The sequence below is a fragment of the Crinia signifera genome, chromosome 12 (genome assembly GCF_055691185.1).
Source record: "Crinia signifera chromosome 12, ASM5569118v1, whole genome shotgun sequence".
Lineage (NCBI taxonomy): Eukaryota > Metazoa > Chordata > Amphibia > Anura > Myobatrachidae > Crinia > Crinia signifera.
This window is the reverse complement of record NC_139228.1, coordinates 80,969,290-80,989,329: the sequence shown is the minus strand read 5'-3', so window position 1 is coordinate 80,989,329 and position 20,040 is coordinate 80,969,290. Positions and strand designations below refer to the sequence as shown.

At 45.3% G+C, this 20,040-nt stretch overlaps 1 protein-coding gene across 2 annotated transcripts in view; it reads right to left on the bottom strand.

Annotated features, from left to right (window-relative positions):
* Positions 1–20,040, bottom strand: part of SCFD1 (sec1 family domain containing 1) — a 101,906-nt gene that overhangs the window by 39,813 nt on the left and 42,053 nt on the right. For both annotated transcript variants that reach the window (XM_083166973.1, XM_083166974.1), the window contains 4 exons: positions 12,517–12,656; positions 11,823–11,913; positions 10,853–10,926; positions 9,775–9,856 (listed from right to left, as the gene is read on the bottom strand). In XM_083166973.1, the coding sequence (XP_083023099.1) occupies positions 9,775–9,856; positions 10,853–10,926; positions 11,823–11,913; positions 12,517–12,656 (387 nt within the window). The remainder of the gene's footprint in view (positions 1–9,774; positions 9,857–10,852; positions 10,927–11,822; positions 11,914–12,516; positions 12,657–20,040) is intronic.

Genomic DNA, 20,040 nt, shown 5'->3' with positions numbered 1-20,040 from the left:
CCGCCAGTGCACACCAGAGGAGCTGATTGATGGTCCGTTTCCTCAGGATGATGCTAAATACAGATGGAATATGAGCAGCAGGGAGAGATCGCTATGAAGACTTCAGGCCTCTGGCCAAGAGGCGATCTCCAAACACATTGCTGATTGAAGGTGTTACAGCTCAAATACTTAGAGCAACGCTGAGATTTGTCTTAATTACCAGTTACTGTACGCTTACAATTGATTTATGCTGCAGATACTAAAAGCTTGGGTTATTAATATAGAAGACTGTGAACCATAGAGGGTAAGCTCATCTATAACACAGCTCCATTCACACGGCTGGAGCTTATCTCCAAGCTGCGACTCAAATACTTTGTTTGTGTTCTTCTATCTGGAATACTTTGTCTTCTGACACTTACTTCGTTTTCACAGATCCCATCGCTCCCAGCCTTCCGCACGGCATACATAATACGCGGCAGATCTACACTCAGAAGTAAGGAGACAAAACCATCCACAGCTATGTTTATCTGAGATTTAACTGCTTTATCCACCTAGATATATTAACCTTGTACAGCCTGTATTAAATTAGTGCCCAACAGCTGCCTTTCAGTCATATGAAACAATGGCGGACGTAATGAGGTGCAAGTCCGGTGACCTACGAGATGCCGGCCTAAAACGCTGAGGTGTTTTTTTTTAAAGGGGCAGTGATTTACGAAGGCAAAACCATGTCTTCTAAATCAGTGGTTCCCAACCCTGGTCCTCGAGTACCCCCAACAGTGCACGTTTTCCAGGTCAACCGGCAGGTGCACTCATTAGTCAGACACATTTTAAAAAATCCACAGGTGGAGCTAATTATGTCAATTGTGATTCTGTGTGGAGACCTGGAAAACGTGCAGTGTTGGGGGTACTTGAGGAGCAGGGTTGGGAACCACTGTTCTAAATGACTGCCATTTAAAAAACAAACAAGCAACAAAAAAATCTGAGTTCGCCCAGCATCCCGCAGGGCCGTAGGACTTACACCTCATTACATCCAGTCCAATATATGAGTTGATACATTGTAGACAGACACATGTAGTTCACTGTAGAACCACGTTTAACATAGGTAAGAATTCTGAGAGGCAATCTGTGATGTCCTCTCTTACTACAGCTGCATTTGCCTCATTACTAATCATTTTGTCTACTTATTTCTAAAGATGAACTAGCATTCTGTTTATTGTTGTATCCCATCCCTCATGCTGTACATCATTAACATTAAATTGGTCCTAATGATTCACTAGATACCAGCCCATCAGAATGACAGAACAGTAATATCAGGGCCAGTGGTTGCGCGTGCCCGCATGGAGCAACAATACTCTGTCAGGCACCATCTAGATTCCACCAGCACGCAAAACATCTCAATTCCCCTCATAGAGGTGAGGAGCAGTGTGAGCCTTTTACTGTATAGGATGTGTGGCCCCCAATAGCAAGATGATTATGCATGAGCAACATCCTGCAGGCCCGGGAACCCTTTCTGCTGCTTGTACTGATTACTCTCACTGGTTTGGTGTGACCAGAATGTAAACCGGTCCAGTTTTTCCATTGGAGCTTGGTCTGCAACCTACAGGATTTATTTTTACCTCCTCCCTACATTTAGAGAAAGGACCAGTTTATATTGTTCTGGGATTCCGCACTGCGCATCACATGACTACAAATCCCTCATCCTCCCACTTTCATCTACAGTATGTAGTAAAGCCCAAGATGGCTGCCTCTTCTGGTACTTTCCTGCGTAGGATGGAACAATGTTTTAGTAGCCTATTTCCAGTTGACTCTTCTATAGAATGTCTTACGTTCATGGTTTGTTTATCTGACACAATGTAACCTATGTAGTTTGTCCAAGACCACCCAGTAATCTCCATGACCAATGCCCGGATCAGAGGATTCTGTAGTGATTGTGTATCTTGCTTTAGCATTTTGTAGCTCGCTCATTACTTTGCATCAGGTTCTGGTATTGCCTATTCCACCCAATGTAACCTATGTAGTGCAACCTATGTAGTGCAACCTCTGTAGTGCAACCTCTGTAGTGTAACCTATGTAGTGTAACCTAGGTAGTGTAACCTATGTAGGGCCACCAAGATGGCTGCTGTGCCTGGTATATTTTCTTGGACTTTGGAACCATAATGGTGCCATAACTACATATCAGCTGCTGCTTTTTTAGCATATCTAATCCCCTATTTTCTGTTTGGATTCCAATGCCTAGGTTGACAGTCCATAGGTCAACCCCACATGGTCAAAATATTGACAGGTAAATGTTAGACAGTGCGTCGACAAGTACAACATATCAACCTTAGAGTGACAGACACATAATCAATTTTTTTCTTTAAATGTTTTGTAACTTGCTTGATTTAGCATTCATGTGGACTACGATATGTAACCGTAACCCTTTATTCAAGGGCGGTGAGGAGAGCGAGCCTCCGACAGCACAATTCCACTAATTATATTTAGATATGGTATAGCCTTCAGTGGCGGTTTAAAAAAAAAAAACACCCCCCGAGTGTGTCTTTCAAATTTGGGCCGGAGGCCGGGAGGGAGAGTGCGGGGGGACTGACTGCCTGCGGAGATCCCCAGCATCAGCGATGATTCCCGACAGCCCTACTGCATCCAAGGATCAGCATAATGCATTATACAGTCAGGCCCGCCCCCCTGGTAAATAGGAGTCCAGGGGGCTGGCTTACACGTGTAATGCACTATGCTCATACCTGGGCTGCAGCAGTCAATGCTGCGCCTCCCCGGCGGGAATCAGAAAGTGGCATAGCTCAGAAAACTTCCGGGCTAGTCCGCGACAGCAGCGCCACTTAAGGGGTTCACATACAAAATGATACCCAAAATACTTGTCAACATTTTATGTGTCAACCACTGTCATGTCAACCTTACCCACTTTCTACCTTTTACCGGTTTGAACCCTGAAATCACTGAAACTTATCAGACTGTTCAGACTGTTCCTAAAGTTTACGCAATCCTAGGGAGGAATCACCAACCTTTGGTGTGCACAGTTAGGACTGAGCATACAGACTATCCAACTTATGCTTATGACCAATTTACACTTTTTTGTGGCCAATTGTGTACACTTTTAATTTAATCCTTGTTTAAAGTAAATTACAATTGCAAACATACTGAGTCCATTACCAATTTCTACTGTATACAGTCATATGCACCCATATATATGTATATTCACTGCATATTGATTAATAATTAAGACAGAGCTCGATACTAACCCACAAAAATTATATACGGTTTGAACCCTGTCGACCAAATAACTGTATATTTGGACAGCGTATGTCTTTTATACCACACCCTTCATATTCACTGTTTTCTGTATTTGTTAATCTAATCCGGCATTTGTAGTTTATAGTTTTGGTATTTTTTGTAAAGGTAAATCTCTGTAATATGATTATGAATTCCGTGACGTGCCTCCACTCCTTTTAGGGTGGGGGGGGGGGGGGGGGGGGGGGGGGTGATAGAAATAAAATTATTATGAAACCAAATTTTTATTGGAGGTTTTACTGGTTCTGTTAGAAAATCAATTCCATATAGTGGTGGAGAATGGTATGTGCTGAAAGTCCAATCTGGTAAAACAGAGAAGGAGTTTGAGCGCTGAGAGGGCGACGGGAAAGCTTTGTGGCAACTGGATACAGTCCTATGGGAGTTATATACTGAGTGACCGCAGTGAACTGCTAAAATCGTTTGGTCCCACCAACTCCTAAGTATCAAGAGCCGGATCCCCACCTTTTCTGAAAGGATAAAACCCTCAAAAATAAGTGAGTTATTCCACTAACATGTGCACATGAGTGGGGGACAGTTATTTCTAATAATTGCAAATTTTTAAAGCAATACTTACCGTTTTTTTTACTAATGCTATGGACTAACAAGTTGAACACAGTTCTAAATAATTTACTAACAGTCTAAACAGAGCATTGTTATATGTGTGTTTGTCTTGTTTGTCACAGTGGCCACTATATTCAAATTATATGAAATTGATTGTGTTTTATTTTTAGTATTTTTTAATAAATTGTACGTGATTTTGCAAAGCGCAGCTCCATTGTCTTTTTTCTTCAATCTGGTAAAAATTCTGCCACTAAGGTTCGACACACACACACACAAACACACACACACACACACACACCAGACCAGCCATCCAACAGATGAACTCAGCGACAGATTTGGTAAACATACGCAACAAGCAGCTACAAGATATTTGGCCAGACATCACTGGGCAGGCATTTAAACTTGCCCATCCAGTTGTGATGTCATTGTCTATGGTTCTCGGGGCCAGCAAAACTGGTCGGTTGGCGTGTTGACCATACTGTACATTCGAGTAAACAAAGACACAAGGTAGCAATGTGATGGGATATATCACAATAAAACTGTAACTGTAGAATTAAAAAATATAACATTCAAGAACGTCCGAAGGGATGGAGAATAATTACAAGTGTGTATGTTGCAAAAATAAATAAAAATACACTTCCAAATACAGCTGCATGGAGATGATGAGGCAGGGCCTCCTCTGTACTGAAAGGTTGACGGAGGAAAAATGAAACAATCTAGAATTTTGTGATATTTAGGAAAATGTTTTACTAATAATATACAGACAGACAGCTCATGATTCATGGAAACATTTCGCAGAAGCTTCTAATGCGTTTTAATGAGATCAGGAAGGTCAACCCGCAGCCACTTCTGAGCGATAACAACCTTTGCCGCACTTTTTATTTCAAGTCCTCATTTACGTTTTTTTCTTTTTTAAATATCTCCTTCCAGCAGTTCCGTATTATTAATCAAAAAACATTCCCGGGCACAGATAAAATAGTTCTGCATACAGATCAGTTTAAGTAAAGGCATACGGCGATTTTCTGTGCGGTTCAGACAGGCTACTAAAAAAAACCATCTGGATATACTAAAAAGTAATACAACAAACACGTAGGCTTTATAAACTGCACAAAACATATAATGTATATAAATACTGTACGATACATTTCCTTTAAAGGAAAATTAGCAAAAGTGTTGGTGCGGCAAGGGACTCAGGCCCTTATTCAGATCTGATCGCAGTACAAATTTATTCTCAAAATGGATAAAACCATGCTGTACTGCAGGTGGGGCAGATGTAACATGTGCAGAGAGTTACATTTGGGTGGGGTGTGTAGAAACTGAAATCTAAATCGCATTGTAAAAATAATGCAGCCAGTATTTACCCTGCACAGAAACAATATAACTCACACAAATCTAACTCTCTCTGCACATGTTACATCTGCCCCACCTGCCGTGAACATGGTTTTGCCCATTTTGAGAACAAATTTGTACTGCGATCAGATCTGAATAAGGGCCTCAATTCCTTGAAGCAGGGAACTTTGGCCTCCAGAAAATTATTCCGTAGCTAGATAATAGGTTGTTTTTCCTAAAACAGCTAATTAATGGGCATATCCAATTAAAACTCAATTTCTTTTTTTAAACCTGGATCTATTTATGGGGACATAATGAAATAATGACATCATGCAGTTGCTGCATATCTCCCAATCGCCCTAATCTGCATTACTGGGTTGAGACCTGGTAACTGGGGAAGCATCAGAGTAACCCAATCTCCTGGTCATGTTTGTGTAACCAGCACAAGGCGACATGTGCTTTGTCACAAGGCGTGTTATCCTGCTGGATGTAGTCAGTTAAATTGCGGTTATAAAGGGATGTGCTCAGGTTGGGCTTCCTCTGGCATGGTGCATGGTCAGCAACAATCAGGTTGGGCTTTCCCTGGCATGGTGCATGGTCAGCAACAATCAGGTTGGGCTTTCCCTGGCTTGGTGCATGGTCAGCAACTATCAGGTTGGGCTTTCCCTGGCATGGTGCATGGTCAGCAACTATCAGGTTGGGCTTTCCCTGGCATGGTGCATGGTCAGCAACAATCAGGTTGGGCTTTCCCTGGCATGGTGCATGGTCAGCAACAATCAGGTTGGGCTTTCCCTGGCATGGTGCATGGTCAGCAACAATCAGGTTGGGCTTTCCCTGGCATGGTGCATGGTCAGCAACAATCAGGTTGGGCTTTCCCTGGCATGGTGCATGGTCAGCAACAATCAGGTCGGGCTTTCCCTGGCATGGTGCATGGTCAGCAACAATCAGGTTGGGCTTTCCCTGGCATGGTGCATGGTCAGCAACAATCAGGTTGGGCTTTCCCTGGCATGGTGCATGGTCAGCAACGATCAGGTTGGGCTTTCCCTGGCATGGTGCATGGTCAGCAACGATCAGGTTGGGCTTTCCCTGGCTTGGTGCATGGTCAGCAACAATCAGGTTGGGCTTTCCCTGGCTTGGTGCATGGTCAGCAACAATCAGGTTGGGCTTTCCCTGGCATGGTGCATGGTCAGCAACAATCAGGTTGGGCTTTCCCTGGCATGGTGCATGGTCAGCAACAATCAGGTTGGGCTTTCCCTGGCATGATGCATGGTCAGCAACGATCAGGTTGGGCTTTCCCTGGCTTGGTGCATGGTCAGCAACAATCAGGTTGGGCTTTCCCTGGCATGGTGCATGGTCAGCAACAATCAGGTTGGGCTTTCCCTGGCATGGTGCATGGTCAGCAACGATCAGGTTGGGCTTTCCCTGGCATGGTGCATGGTCAGCAACGATCAGGTTGGGCTTTCCCTGGCTTGGTGCATGGTCAGCAACGATCAGGTTGGGCTTTCCCTGGCATGGTGCATGGTCAGCAACAATCAGGTTGGGCTTTCCCTGGCATGGTGCATGGTCAGCAACAATCAGGTTGGGCTTTCCCTGGCATGGTGCATGGTCTGCAACAATCAGGTTGGGCTTTCCCTGGCATGGTGCATGGTCTGCAACAATCAGGTTGGGCTTTCCCTGGCATGGTGCATGGTCAGCAACAATCAGGTTGGGCTTTCCCTGGCATGGTGCATGGTCAGCAACGATCAGGTTGGGCTTTCCCTGGCATGGTGCATGGTCAGCAACGATCAGGTTGGGCTTTCCCTGGCTTGGTGCATGGTCAGCAACGATCAGGTTGGGCTTTCCCTGGCATGGTGCATGGTCAGCAACAATCAGGTTGGGCTTTCCCTGGCATGGTGCATGGTCAGCAACAATCAGGTTGGGCTTTCCCTGGCATGGTGCATGGTCAGCAACGATCAGGTTGGGCTTTCCCTGGCTTGGTGCATGGTCAGCAACGATCAGGTTGGGCTTTCCCTGGCTTGGTGCATGGTCAGCAACGATCAGGTTGGGCTTTCCCTGGCTTGGTGCAACCAGTCAGAAATGCTCTCTGGGAGGCTGCATGTAGATAATCTTACAGAGGCTATGCTAGATCATTCAGCACACAGCGCTGCTTAGCACACACACACACACACACACAGCACTGCTCAGCGCACACACACACAGCGCTGCTCAGTGTGCGCACACACACACACCGATGTAATCAGATCACTTAGAAAATGGCTATGTGTGTAGGCACCATCAGAGGGATATCCCGGACCCCCTCTGCACCGGTGTCTACTATACGATTGCTAAGGGGTCCCATTTCCAGACGTTTATTTTGGTTGCTCAGTTGCAATGCTAATGCTGCGCACGGGTAGTCGGCGGATAATCGCACAATTTTCGATCCATGCTGAATTAGATCCAATACTTAGAGAAATTATATACTGAAATAATTAGAGTCGGTGACTGTCAGAGAGCACCGGAGACAGGGATACAAGCGGATGGAGGAGCCTGTCCAGGAGAGCTTACAGTCACGGGAGTGAGGGGATACTAGGAAGATATGAGGGGACAGAACACGCGAGGTAAGTGTGTGAGGAAGAACAATACGTCAAACAAGCTACAATTGGGCAGACACGGTCTGATTTCATCTATTTTTCTATTCTATTTTGCTTAAATAAGCGAAATCAAAATGAATCGAACTTTAAACGCATTCGATTTCGATACGCGGCATCAAAATCAAACAGAAAAATAGCTGGTGCAGGCGAGACTATATAGTACATATCTGTACTATATAGACTAAATCGCATGAGTACACCGCACTGTGCGCTTCGATCGCACCGTGTGCGCACCCCTTAAGGCGCAGCTTCTAGCACTTGTTTTGCAGGTTGTTTTTGCTCCTTTCTTTTTCTAACAGAAATTGGAAACTGAAAAAAACATTCCCCCTCTGGAACAAAGTTTTCCACAGAAAACAGCAGCCTGGATTTCTCTGACAGGCAAGTAATCGTAACCAAAAACTCAATGTGAAAACATCTTAAAAGTCAGGATGTGCAATTATAAACGATACACGGCACAGAGCCGTTATGTGAGCAGACATTACTAAACGCATACAGATTACAGAGTACCGCTACACACTGGCACTGGCCTGGCAGCACACACCGATATCATCTGTCTCTCATTTCCATACTTATTGGGGATCTTAGATCACTGCTTTACTGAATGTTACCTAATCCTAAATGAATGGATAATGACTATGGCTACTGAAAGCCTGAAATGAGCAATGTTTAATTCTCTAGGTGTCCTGGTTCTGGGTTTCAGTTTACTACATTGAGGGGGATATTACCGCAGCTAATGGATCCCAGAGATACTATACAATTAGCCCCGACAGCTGACAATTTTTGGGGATTATGCGCACGCGAAGCAAAATCCTCAATAACCAGCCCTTAGAGACCCATCTCTCTACAGTAACACATTGGTCCGGAAACATATCCCAAAACCCATGTTATCGCCTGAAAGAGGGGGCTTTTCACATAAAAATCAGGCTGTAATTGTACTGTCCCCGCGAGCTGCAGCTCTGTCCCCGGCGTCCCTTGCAGGCCTAGGGAGCGCCTCTCACACAGTGCCAGTAACCGCCACATCCCCTGTGCTGGCGGACACCGGCGGAGAGGTGATCATGCGGGCACCAATGGAGAGGCCGTACCTGCCGCACAAATTACTGAGACGCACTTGCGTATGAGATGCTCGTGCGTCTCAGTAATTTGTGCGGCAGGGTACGGCAATGCAGACACAAGCTGACTACGCTGGCTGCGGGAACACAACGCTGATGCAGACAGGGACTCTGCATCAGACAGGGACGCTGACTACGTAAGGGGCGCTGTGAAAATACACAAGTACCCCTTTTTTTTTTGCCCAAAGAAGTATCATCCTATGGTGGCCATATTAGAGCAGTGGAAGCAGAACAGCTTGGAATGGGTCATGGTTTTGAACCAACAACCCAATGACGCGCAGTGATGGTTGTTCCTGAGGAGTTGGTTGCCAGGGAGGAACTCACTAGGCAGTGCCCACGGGGGAGGGGCAGGATGTGGATTGCCTTGCCAGGCCTGTCTCATTATGGTTTTCAAATAATGATTTAGGAGGGTATGCAATGCTCTGCCTCTATTTCTGACGGGGGAAATAGCGGCGGGCCCTATTCAATGCTGTCTTTACCAAAGAGGGATCACGGCAGAACGGTCCCGACTTTAGAAGCGGTCAGGCCTGTTCTGACGATTACGCGGACACGCCCATATGTCGCAGATCGGCAGGCAGGACATTGAATCCCGCCTTTGCTGTTAGGCAAAACATAAACGGGCCTGGATCACGGCTGTTGGGAGGGATCGACAGCCGTGATCCGGCATTGCATACCCCCCTTAAAAACAAAGATGTAACAATTATAGTGTCAGTACCATCGGTCAAGCATTGTAGCAAAAGATAAGAGGTGTCAACATTCCATTCAGTTTAGGAACTTGGGAGGACAGATGTACCTAGAGTTGTAACCATTGTAGAAATGCTGCCATATGTATTGTCATCTGTGTGCGATTCACAGTCACAACTGACCTTGATATGCTCCAGCACGGCGGTGGCCACATTTGTGTGCAGATCGATGAGTCTCTTCTTCTCCAGGAGCTCAGGAAGAGAACTGAAGGGACATAATAAGTAGCAGGTCAGTTCCTGAGGCAGGGAATACCGAGAGGTGGCGTTATACTGCAGCTGGGGCCACACATGTAGCAAACCTCGGAGGGGCAGATTGTAGTACAGCGTTTTCTCACAGATTTCCCTGTAATCACTTAATGGAATCTACCCCATAGAATGCTATTAAATATATATGGCTTCTCAAAGGAGGTATTAAAAAACAAACAAAAAAAAAACATAAAACAACGGGTATGGGTCATAGCCAGTGGCGGGAACCTGATTAAGCCTCCGGGGGCTGCTGCAAAGGCAGCGAATGTGGAGTATGTATGAAGTTACTGTGCATGCACTGGCCCCGTGCAGGGGACCGGCAGCTGGGATGGGCGGCGGAGGGGGGAGGCCTAGCAGCGGCAGCGGAGGGGGGGGGGGGGGTGTGTCGCATCGTGGCAGCCCCCCCTCCTCCGCAAAGGTGAGAGCCACCACTGGTCATATGGCTTATAATATCAAGGTCGACATACATTAGTTCAACCACTAAAGGTCGACCGAGTTGGAGGATCGACACAAGCATTAGGTCGACCTTGGGAAAACCGACAGTTAAAAGGTCAATGTGAGTTTTCCACGTTTTTTTGTGCCGAATGTCGACCAGTACCAGTATACCGCGTCCCCTCACATGGCTCGCCACTATTCTATTCTCCCTCCACACCCTAGTGGATGGTAGGGTAGGAAATACCGCCTGTTTTTTAAAATAAAAAAAAACGTGCGAAACTAATGTCGACCTTCTGCTTGTGTTGATCGATTTCATGTGTTGACATTAAATTAAGCCATGTTGACCTTTATACTGTCGACCTAGCGACCATATCCCTAAAACACCTGTCAGTGGCAGAGGCCCAACCTAAACACCGTTAGTAACAAGCGCATACAGTGATGTCACAATGATTCCGTTCCTGCCCATGCGGCATATACCGGACACAGTGCTCAGGGGAGGAGCCCAAGTGCTGGCACCTACCTGACCGCGGACGTTAGTTTGGCTGTGTTGTCAGACAGCATGCTGATCGCACCTTCATCTTCACCCTCCAGACCCTGAAACAAGAACATTCATGTAGCAGCAGAGAAAGACGAGATGCATTATACTGTACGACAACCCCTAATATAGCGATATTGGATTCCCCACAGGAACGCATCATGCGGAATGGTGCAAAACCTCTCCAACTACTAATAACCTTCATGTTAGCTGAGGAGATACATCAAAACCATCACAATATACGGCTTAGGCGCAAGGGGCAGATGTATCAAACAAAGTGGAGAGTGATCAACAAGCAGCCAATCAGCTCCTGTCATTTTTTAAACCCATACCGTAACATGACAGTTAGGAACTGACTGGCTGGATGTCACTCTCCATTTTATCACTTTTTGAAGCTTGATACATCTGGCCCTAAGTGAAAACTAAATATAATAATAATAATAAAAAATAAATAAATAAATAAATAAATATATATATATATATATATATATATATATATTTATTTATTGTACCTGTTCACCATCTACCTAGATCTATGATACTGCACCATTTATACCATTTATTTCTGCATTGCCAATTAAATTTCAATCCACCCAAATCCAACTCTCTCTGCACATGTTACTTCTGCCCCACCCGCAGCGCAGCTTGGTTTTGTCCAGGTGCATAGTTACTTGGCCCTAAATTTTTTGTTAGGTAGAAAATCTTGGGTCCAGCAATGAGTAAGGATATTATACATATAAAGGCAAAGAACTCTTTTGCCATGCAGAAGGCCCAGTTTCAAGAACCATGCCCCAGCGTGGGTGCACTGCCTGCACTACAGTGCGTTCTAACCTTCGTACTTTGGTATAGTCTGGCAAATAATACATTTCAATACTGCAGCAAACATAAAACCATTGACTGTAACATTTAAATTGGCGCACATTCTACGTGGCGGTTGCTTAGGAATACTCCGTACCATTATGGTTTTAAGTCTTTTCACTTCATCCTCTTGGCTGCGGTAGGATTCCAGTTCTTGTTGGACTGATTCAGCGACCTCAGGAAAGGGGCTGAGGAGAATGAGAGAGATTGCTCTAGTCTGTGCGGCGGACTGTTCCCATCGATCGCATTCAGGAACATACAAAACTAGAGGATCGGTAGCAAAAGCTAAAAAAAAAAGGCTATTCAACTTGTGTCCCCCCAACTGCTGTGCAACTACACATCCCAGCATGCCTTGCCACAGTTTTGCTGCTACTAGGGCATGGTGGGATGTGTAGTTCTACAGCAGCTGGAGGATGCATGTGGAATAGGCCCGTTATAGAGTATGGTTAGAAAGACAGATACATTTGCATATGGGAGAAGTGAAACACGTGGTGATATAGTAGGTGAATAGCCCAAACTGTCTGCAAATCCAGTCAGTTATCTGCTAAAACTGTACAAATAGGAAAAATAAACCACCAACAGATGGAGTCACGTCATTGTTCAGTGCATGCAAACTGCCGACAGTAGTCCGATACAGTTCATTACGGAGAGTATAGAAAATCGACATAGTGCATAATCATATACACCAGTAAACCTCGGAGGAATAAACTCAAGAGGGGAAAGTGTCATTGGATGTGAGGTATATACCGTATGTGAAGTCTAAGATCCGCCCCACAACACTGATCACTTACCTGCCTTTGTGCTTCAGCCAGAATTTATCTGCCACCGTTAGATCATAGGACTTCTTGTTCTTCTTCTTAGGCCGGGCACCCGCAGGACTGCTTTCTGCTGCTGAGGACTCCTCCAGATTTACTCTGTTCAGGTGAAAATCCTACAAGAAAAGAAGAGATGGCACTGATGCACATTCTACAAGAGAAGAAGAGATGGCGCTGATGCACATTCTATGAGAAGAAGAGATGGCACTGATGCACATTCTACAAGAGAAGAAGAGATGGCGCTGATGGACATTCTACAAGAGAAGAAGAGATGGCACTGATGCACATTCTACAAGAGAAGAAGAGATGGCACTGATGCGCATTCTACAAGAGAAGAAGAGATGGCGCTGATGCACATTCTGCAAGAGAAGAAGAGATGGCGCTGATACACATTCTACAAGAGAAGAAGAGATGGCACTGATGCACATTCTACAAGAGAAAAAGCGATGGCACTGATGCACATTCTACAAGAGAAAAAGCGATGGCACTGATGCACATTCTACAAGAGAAAAAACGATGGCACTGATGCACATTCTACAAGAGAAGAAGAGATGGCACTGATGCGCATTCTACAAGAGAAGAAGAGATGGCACTGATGCACATTCTACAAGAGAAGAAGAGATGGCACTGATGCACATTCTACAAGAGAAAAAGCGATGGCACTGATGCACATTCTACAAGAGAAGAAGAGATGGCACTGATGCACATTCTACAAGAGAAGAAGAGATGGCACTGATGCACATTCTACAAGAGAAGAAGCGATGGCACTGATGCACATTCTACAAGAGAAGAAGCGATGGCACTGATGCACATTCTACAAGAGAAGAAGAGATGCACATTCTACAAGAGAAGAACAGATGGCACTGATGCACATTCTACAAGAGAAGAAGAGATGCACATTCTACAAGAGAAGAACAGATGGCACTGATGCACATTCTACAAGTCTGTAGATGACTAAAACTTGGAAGAAATGTGGTCAGGATCCCAACAGTCAGTCACAATGGCATGTATTGGGGTTAGGTTTAGGGGTAGGCACTACAGGGAGGGTTACATTTTTGGGTGTGGACAGTTAGGATTAAAATACTTATCGGGATCTGTTGGGATTCTGAATGTCGAGATGCCGCTGTTGGCATTCTGACTGTCTGGATCCTGGCTGCCAAGATTCTGATACCATCCCAGGAAAACATGATTCAAGATGAACAATATACTTAGGACCGGACTGTAAAACGTTATCGCAAATCTCTTGCTACACAACAAGGACAACTAATGACATTTCAGCGGTCAATTCGTTTATTCAGAAGGACAATGACCAGTGGCCAGAGAATGGAAGCATCCTGTCAGGTGTATAGAAGTGTGTGAGGAAACCAGAGCGCTCTCTCACTTATTCTCTTAGCTTTTAGAAGGCACAAGAAGCCCATCCTGAACATGTAACATAGCACAGGGTGGGTACCCCTTCTCCAGATATCCCAAAACAGAAATATTCAGAAAACCTTTATTCATAATCGTCCCCAGGAGCCATTGGATTAGTCTTCAGCGGCATCCTTGGTTTCAAGGATGCATTGCGCCGTTGGCATCACCCACGCACATGTGCAATGCATCCTTGGGACTGGGTATACCGCTGAAGATGTAGTTGGGAACGTATAGTAAAACCAGAGATAATGATGACAGTAGACTAGGACCTCCACGGCCGACCATGTCCCATTATTAATCTAACTCATGCACAAATTAGAGAACTTCAAGTACATGTGCCAGTAACGAAACACAAGAAACGACACAATTTCACAGAAGTACACAACTCCGGCAAACAAGGCTGTGCAAGTTCTCTCCTTATATTCCGTATACACCAGTTCTCCCCGTGGTCCTGCTGGATCATGCTTTACTCAATCTGCTATTTTTCTGTAACTCATCTTATAACTGCTTTACATGCGGAGAATAAACACCTGAGGAGGATACGCTCCCTGTCCGCTTCAGTCAGGTTCCAAACGTGGCAGAGGACTTTGATTGCCTTTCCAAGTACCCAACCACAGAACAGCAGTGCTCTGGTGCAATGTTCCTGCACTGATATTACAGACATGATGCAGGAGGGGACAACACAGTTAACTGTTTCTCTTGTAGACACCACGGACTGAATGAAGGCACCGGACGGCAGAATGAGTGTGCAGTGATACTGTATTACTATGTTTAGGTTTTTATACTTAATAAATGCTATAGTGCGGGTAGTAAGTATGTATACTGCACGTAGTAATTTTAATAGGTCCAAGAACAGCAGAAATAGAGTGCAGTAGGGTACACAAAACTCCAAAACCAAATGCCTAATACAAAAATAAAAGCAATGAAAATAAATGAGCTCCAATAGAACGCCATGATCTCCAGACATATCAGTATCAGCCACTGTGAATGAAACATCTAAAGTTAAGGCGTGTACCGTGCGATATGGCGGCAGCAGTTAGCGATTTGATATCGGTGTCCGCAGGGACACGGAAGGGAGGGACAGTGCGGGGGACAGTGCGGGGGGGGGGACGGACGCTGCTCCCAGCAGAAACTATTAGCAGTCTATTTCTGCGTTTGTTGCCAATGCTGCACATCAGGATCAAATCTGGATCGAATGCGGTTGTACATGCGCGATTCGGGGTCGCTTTCTGTTCGATAGTTCAAATCCAATAGAAAGTGAGTGTGAATCACAGCGTGTGTACACAGCATTACACTATTTTTTTTATGGGTAAACTACACGTATACACTAAAACAGTACAGGCGGTGTAAAGGTTCCCATTACTGCCTCACAGCACTGAGGTCCTGGGTTCTATCCCCACTATGTGTTACTGTATTTGCTGGCGTATAAGACTACTTTTTTGCCCGGAAAAACATGCCTCCAAGTGGGGGGGTCGTCTTATACGCCGGGTGCACTTCAGTTGGGATAGACATAGCTGCCCATAGTGGCCTCCCGATGCCCGCCCACCTCATTCTACATACCGTCCAGTATGGTGCGGTATCCAGCTTGGCCGCGGCGGAACAATGACTGGTACTGTAATGGCACTAATACGAATACTAAATCAAATCTGATGTTCTTTTACCTTTTATTTGGTGTGTGGTAGGTGTGCGGAATAGGGGGCAGTCTTATACGGCGAGTATATAACAAACTCTATATTTTGAGTGGAAATGTTGGGGGGTCGTCTTATAGGCCCAGTCGTCTTATACGCCGGCAAATACGGTATATATACGGGGTAGTACGGACGGTGTAATGGTTACATTACTGCCTCACAGCGCTGAGGTCATGGGTTCTATTCCCACCATGTGTTATATATACGGGGCAGTACGGATGGTGTAATGGTTACATTACTGCCTCACAGCGCTGAGGTCATGGGTTCTATTCCCACCATGTGTTATATATATATATATATATATATATATACGGGGCAGTACGGATGGTGTAATGGTTAGCATTACTGCCTCACAGCACTGAGGTCATGGGTTCTATCCCCACCATGTGTTATATATACGGGGCAGTACGGACGGTGTAATGGTTACATTACTGCCTCACAGCGCTGAGGTCATGGGTTCTATTCCCACCATGTGATATATATACGGGGCAGTACGGATGGTGTAATGGTTACATTACTGCTTCACAGCGCTGAGGTCATGGGTTCTATCCCCACCATGTGTTATATATACGGGGTAGTACGGATGGTGTAATGGTTACATTACTGCCTCACAGTACTGAGGTCATGGGTTCTATTCCCACCATGTGTTATATATACGGGGCAGTACGGATGGTGTAATGGTTAGCATTACTGCCTCACAGCACTGAGGTCATGGGTTCTATCCCCACCATGTGTTATATATACGGGGCAGTACGGATGGTGTAATGGTTACATTACTGCCTCACAACGCTGAGGTCATGGGTTCTATTCCCACCATGTGTTATATATACGGGGCAGTACGGATGGTGTAATGGTTACATTACTGCCTCACAGCACTGAGGTTATGGGTTCTATTCCCACCATGTGTTATATATACGGGGCAGTACGGATGGTGTAATGGTTATAGCATTACTGCCTCACAGCGCTGAGGTCATGGGTTCTATCCTCACCATGGGCCTTATTTTGGTTCATTCTTTCTGACAAAATCCTTCTTAGATGGGCAAAACCATGTGCACTGCAGGTGGGGCAGATGTAACATGTGCAGAGAGAATTAGATTTGGGTGGGGTTTTACTTCAAAGTGAGATCTATATTGCAGTGTAAAAATAAAGCAGTCAGTATTTTCCCTGCACAGAAACAAAATTACTCACCCAAATCTAATTCTCTCTGCACATGTTACATCTGCACCCCCTGCAGTGCACATGGTTTTGTCCATCTAAGAAGGATTTTGTCAGAAAGAATGAACCAAAATAAGGCCCCATGTGTTATATATACGGGGCAGCACGGACGGTGTAATGGTTAGCATTACTGCCTCACAGCACTGAGGTTATGGGTTCTATCCCCACCATGTGTTATATATACGGGGCAGTACGGACGGTGTAATGGTTACATTACTGCCTCACAGCACTGAGGTCATGGGTTCTATCCCCACCCTGTGTTATATATACGGGGCAGTACGGATGGTGTAATGGTTAGCATTACTGCCTCACAACGCTGAGGTCATGGGTTCTATCCCCACCATGTGTTATATATACGGGGCAGCACGGATGGTGTAATGGTTACATTACTGCCTCACAGCACTGAGGTCATGGGTTCTATCCCCACCATGTGTTATATATACAGGGCAGTACGGATGGTGTAATGGTTTGCATTACTGCCTCACAGCACTGAGGTCATGGGTTCTATCCCCACCATGTGTTATATATACGGGGCAGTACGGATGGTGTAATGGTTCGCATTACTGCCTCACAGCGCTGAGGTCATGGGTTATATCCCCACCATGTGTTATATATACGGGGCAGCACGGATGGTGTAATGGTTACATTACTGCCTCACAACGCTGAGGTCATGGGTTCTATCCCCACCATGTGTTATATATACGGGGCAGTACGAACGGTGTAATGGTTACATTACTGCCTCACAGCGCTGAGGTCATGGGTTCTATCCCCACCATGTGTAATATACACGGGGCAGTACGGATGGTGTAATGGTTACATTACTGCCTCACAGCACTGAGGTCATGGGTTCTATCCCCACCATGTGTTATATATACGGGGCAGTACGGACGGTGTAATGGTTAGTATTACTGCCTCATAGCACTGAGGTCATGGGTTCTATCCCCACCATGTGTTATATATACGGGGCAGTACGGATGGTGTAATGGTTAGGATTACTGACTCACAGCACTGAGGTCATGGGTTCTATTCCCACCATGTGTTATATATATACAGGGCAGTACGGATGGTGTAATGGTTAGCATTACTGCCTCACAGCGCTGAGGTCATGGGTTCTATCCCCACCATGTGTTATATATACGGGGCAGTACGGATGGTGTAATGGTTAGCATTACTGCCTCACAGCTCTGAGGTCATCGGTTCTATCCCCACCATGTGTTATATATACGGGCAGTACGGATGGTGTAATGGTTAGCATTAGTGCCTCACAGCACTGAGGTCATGGGTTCTATCCCCACCATGTGTTATATATACGGGGCAGTACGCATGGTGTAATGGTTACATTACTGCCTCACAGCGCTGAGGTCATGGGTTCTATCCCCACCATGTGTTATATATACGGGGCAGTACGGACAGTGTAATGGTTACATTACTGCCTCACAGCACTGAGGTCATGGGTTCTATCCCCACCATGTGTTATATATACAGGGCAGTACGGATGGTGTAATGGTTAGCATTACTGCCTCACAGCGCTGAGGTCGTGGTTTCTATCCCCACCACGTGTTATATATACGAGGCAGTACGGACGGTGTAATGGTTAGCATTACTGCCTCACAGCACTGAGGTCATGGGTTCTATCCCCACCATGTGTTATATATACGGGGCAGTACGGATGGTGTAATGGTTAGCATTACTGCCTCACAGCACTGAGGTCATGGGTTCTATCCCCACCATGTGTTATATATACGGGGCAGTACGGACGGTGTAATGGTTACATTACTGCCTCACAGCACTGAGGTTATGGGTTCTATTCCCACCATGTGTTATATATACGGGGCAGTACGGATGGTGTAATGGTTAGCATTACTGCCTCACAGCACTGAGGTCATGGGTTCTATCCCCACCATGTGTTATATATACGGGGCAGTACGGATGGTGTAATGGTTTGCATTACTGCCTCACAGCGCTGAGGTCCTGGGTTCAATTCCCATCACAGCCCTAACTGTGCAGAGTTTGTATCTTCTCACAAACACGTTTTGCAGTATTTTTTTTACTTGAAATGTAATGTACAGCATTAATTCAGGAAATTCTAATTAATTTTCTCCCTTTTGTTTTATTATAATGAGCCAGATGTAATAAAGTCAGAGTTCAGTGACTGTGCGTTATGCCAGCTGAAGTCGGATGTTTATATTTAAAGCGGCAATCATTTACAAGGCATCTCGCACTGCAAAACGTGTTGTGTATTACAAGGATCCTTAAGAACTGTCCCTCTATCCCCAACACATCTTTATTTCTAGAATAAAATAGTGTGCCGAGCGTAGAGAGCCCGTAAGAGGGGAGGGGGGGTTTCCACGCCCCCCCCCCCTTGTCGGCATTGAGGCAGACGGGATTCCGGCGTCGGTATTTCGACCGCCGGGATTTCATACTGATCCCATTCTCACGTTTGTCTGTAATGATCTCTTTAAGGTGGTATAACTAGAGATTTCATATTGTTCTTCCAAATGTAAGACAACTGGAGACCCCTTGTGGAAGGAGTGTGAAAACAGTTTTAAGTCCTGGGAGTCGAGACGCAATATGGTTGACAATTTAATGGATGTTTCAAAAATGTTTTCTTAGTAATGGAATAATCTGTAGGTATACACCTGCCGGGTGCTACAACTTGATATTCTTCCAAATAGCTGTATGTTAGGTGGTAAGAGGTCTCTTCTTTGGGTGTCATGTCACATGTGCAATATGACAGATGTCATTAGCTTCTGCTCTGCATGTTTCGAGTATCCAATTGAAATGCATCATATATACGGCTTGTGAGCTAAACTTGTTGCCTAAACAGGTTTGTGAATTTATTTTGTGATCCAAGTGTGCTGCCAAGGAACAGCCAAAAAAGAGCACAGACTACTAGACATACCAAGATGCCCTGTCCCCCTGTTCCCTGCAGCAAGGAAGATCGGAAGATGCAGTTAAAGATCCACGGGACTGTGATCCTAGCATGGTGTCTTGGTTGCAATCTGTACTACAGCTTGTAATGTCATATAGGCAGAGGTTACAAGTAACGTGTTGGTGGGCAATAAGATGGACGTAGTTGAACGTAAATATAGTAATCTAAGAAACCACACCGCAGATGCAGATATACATTTATCAAATGTCCAGATATCAAATAAGAGCTTTCAAGTCTCCTATATACAGTATTCAT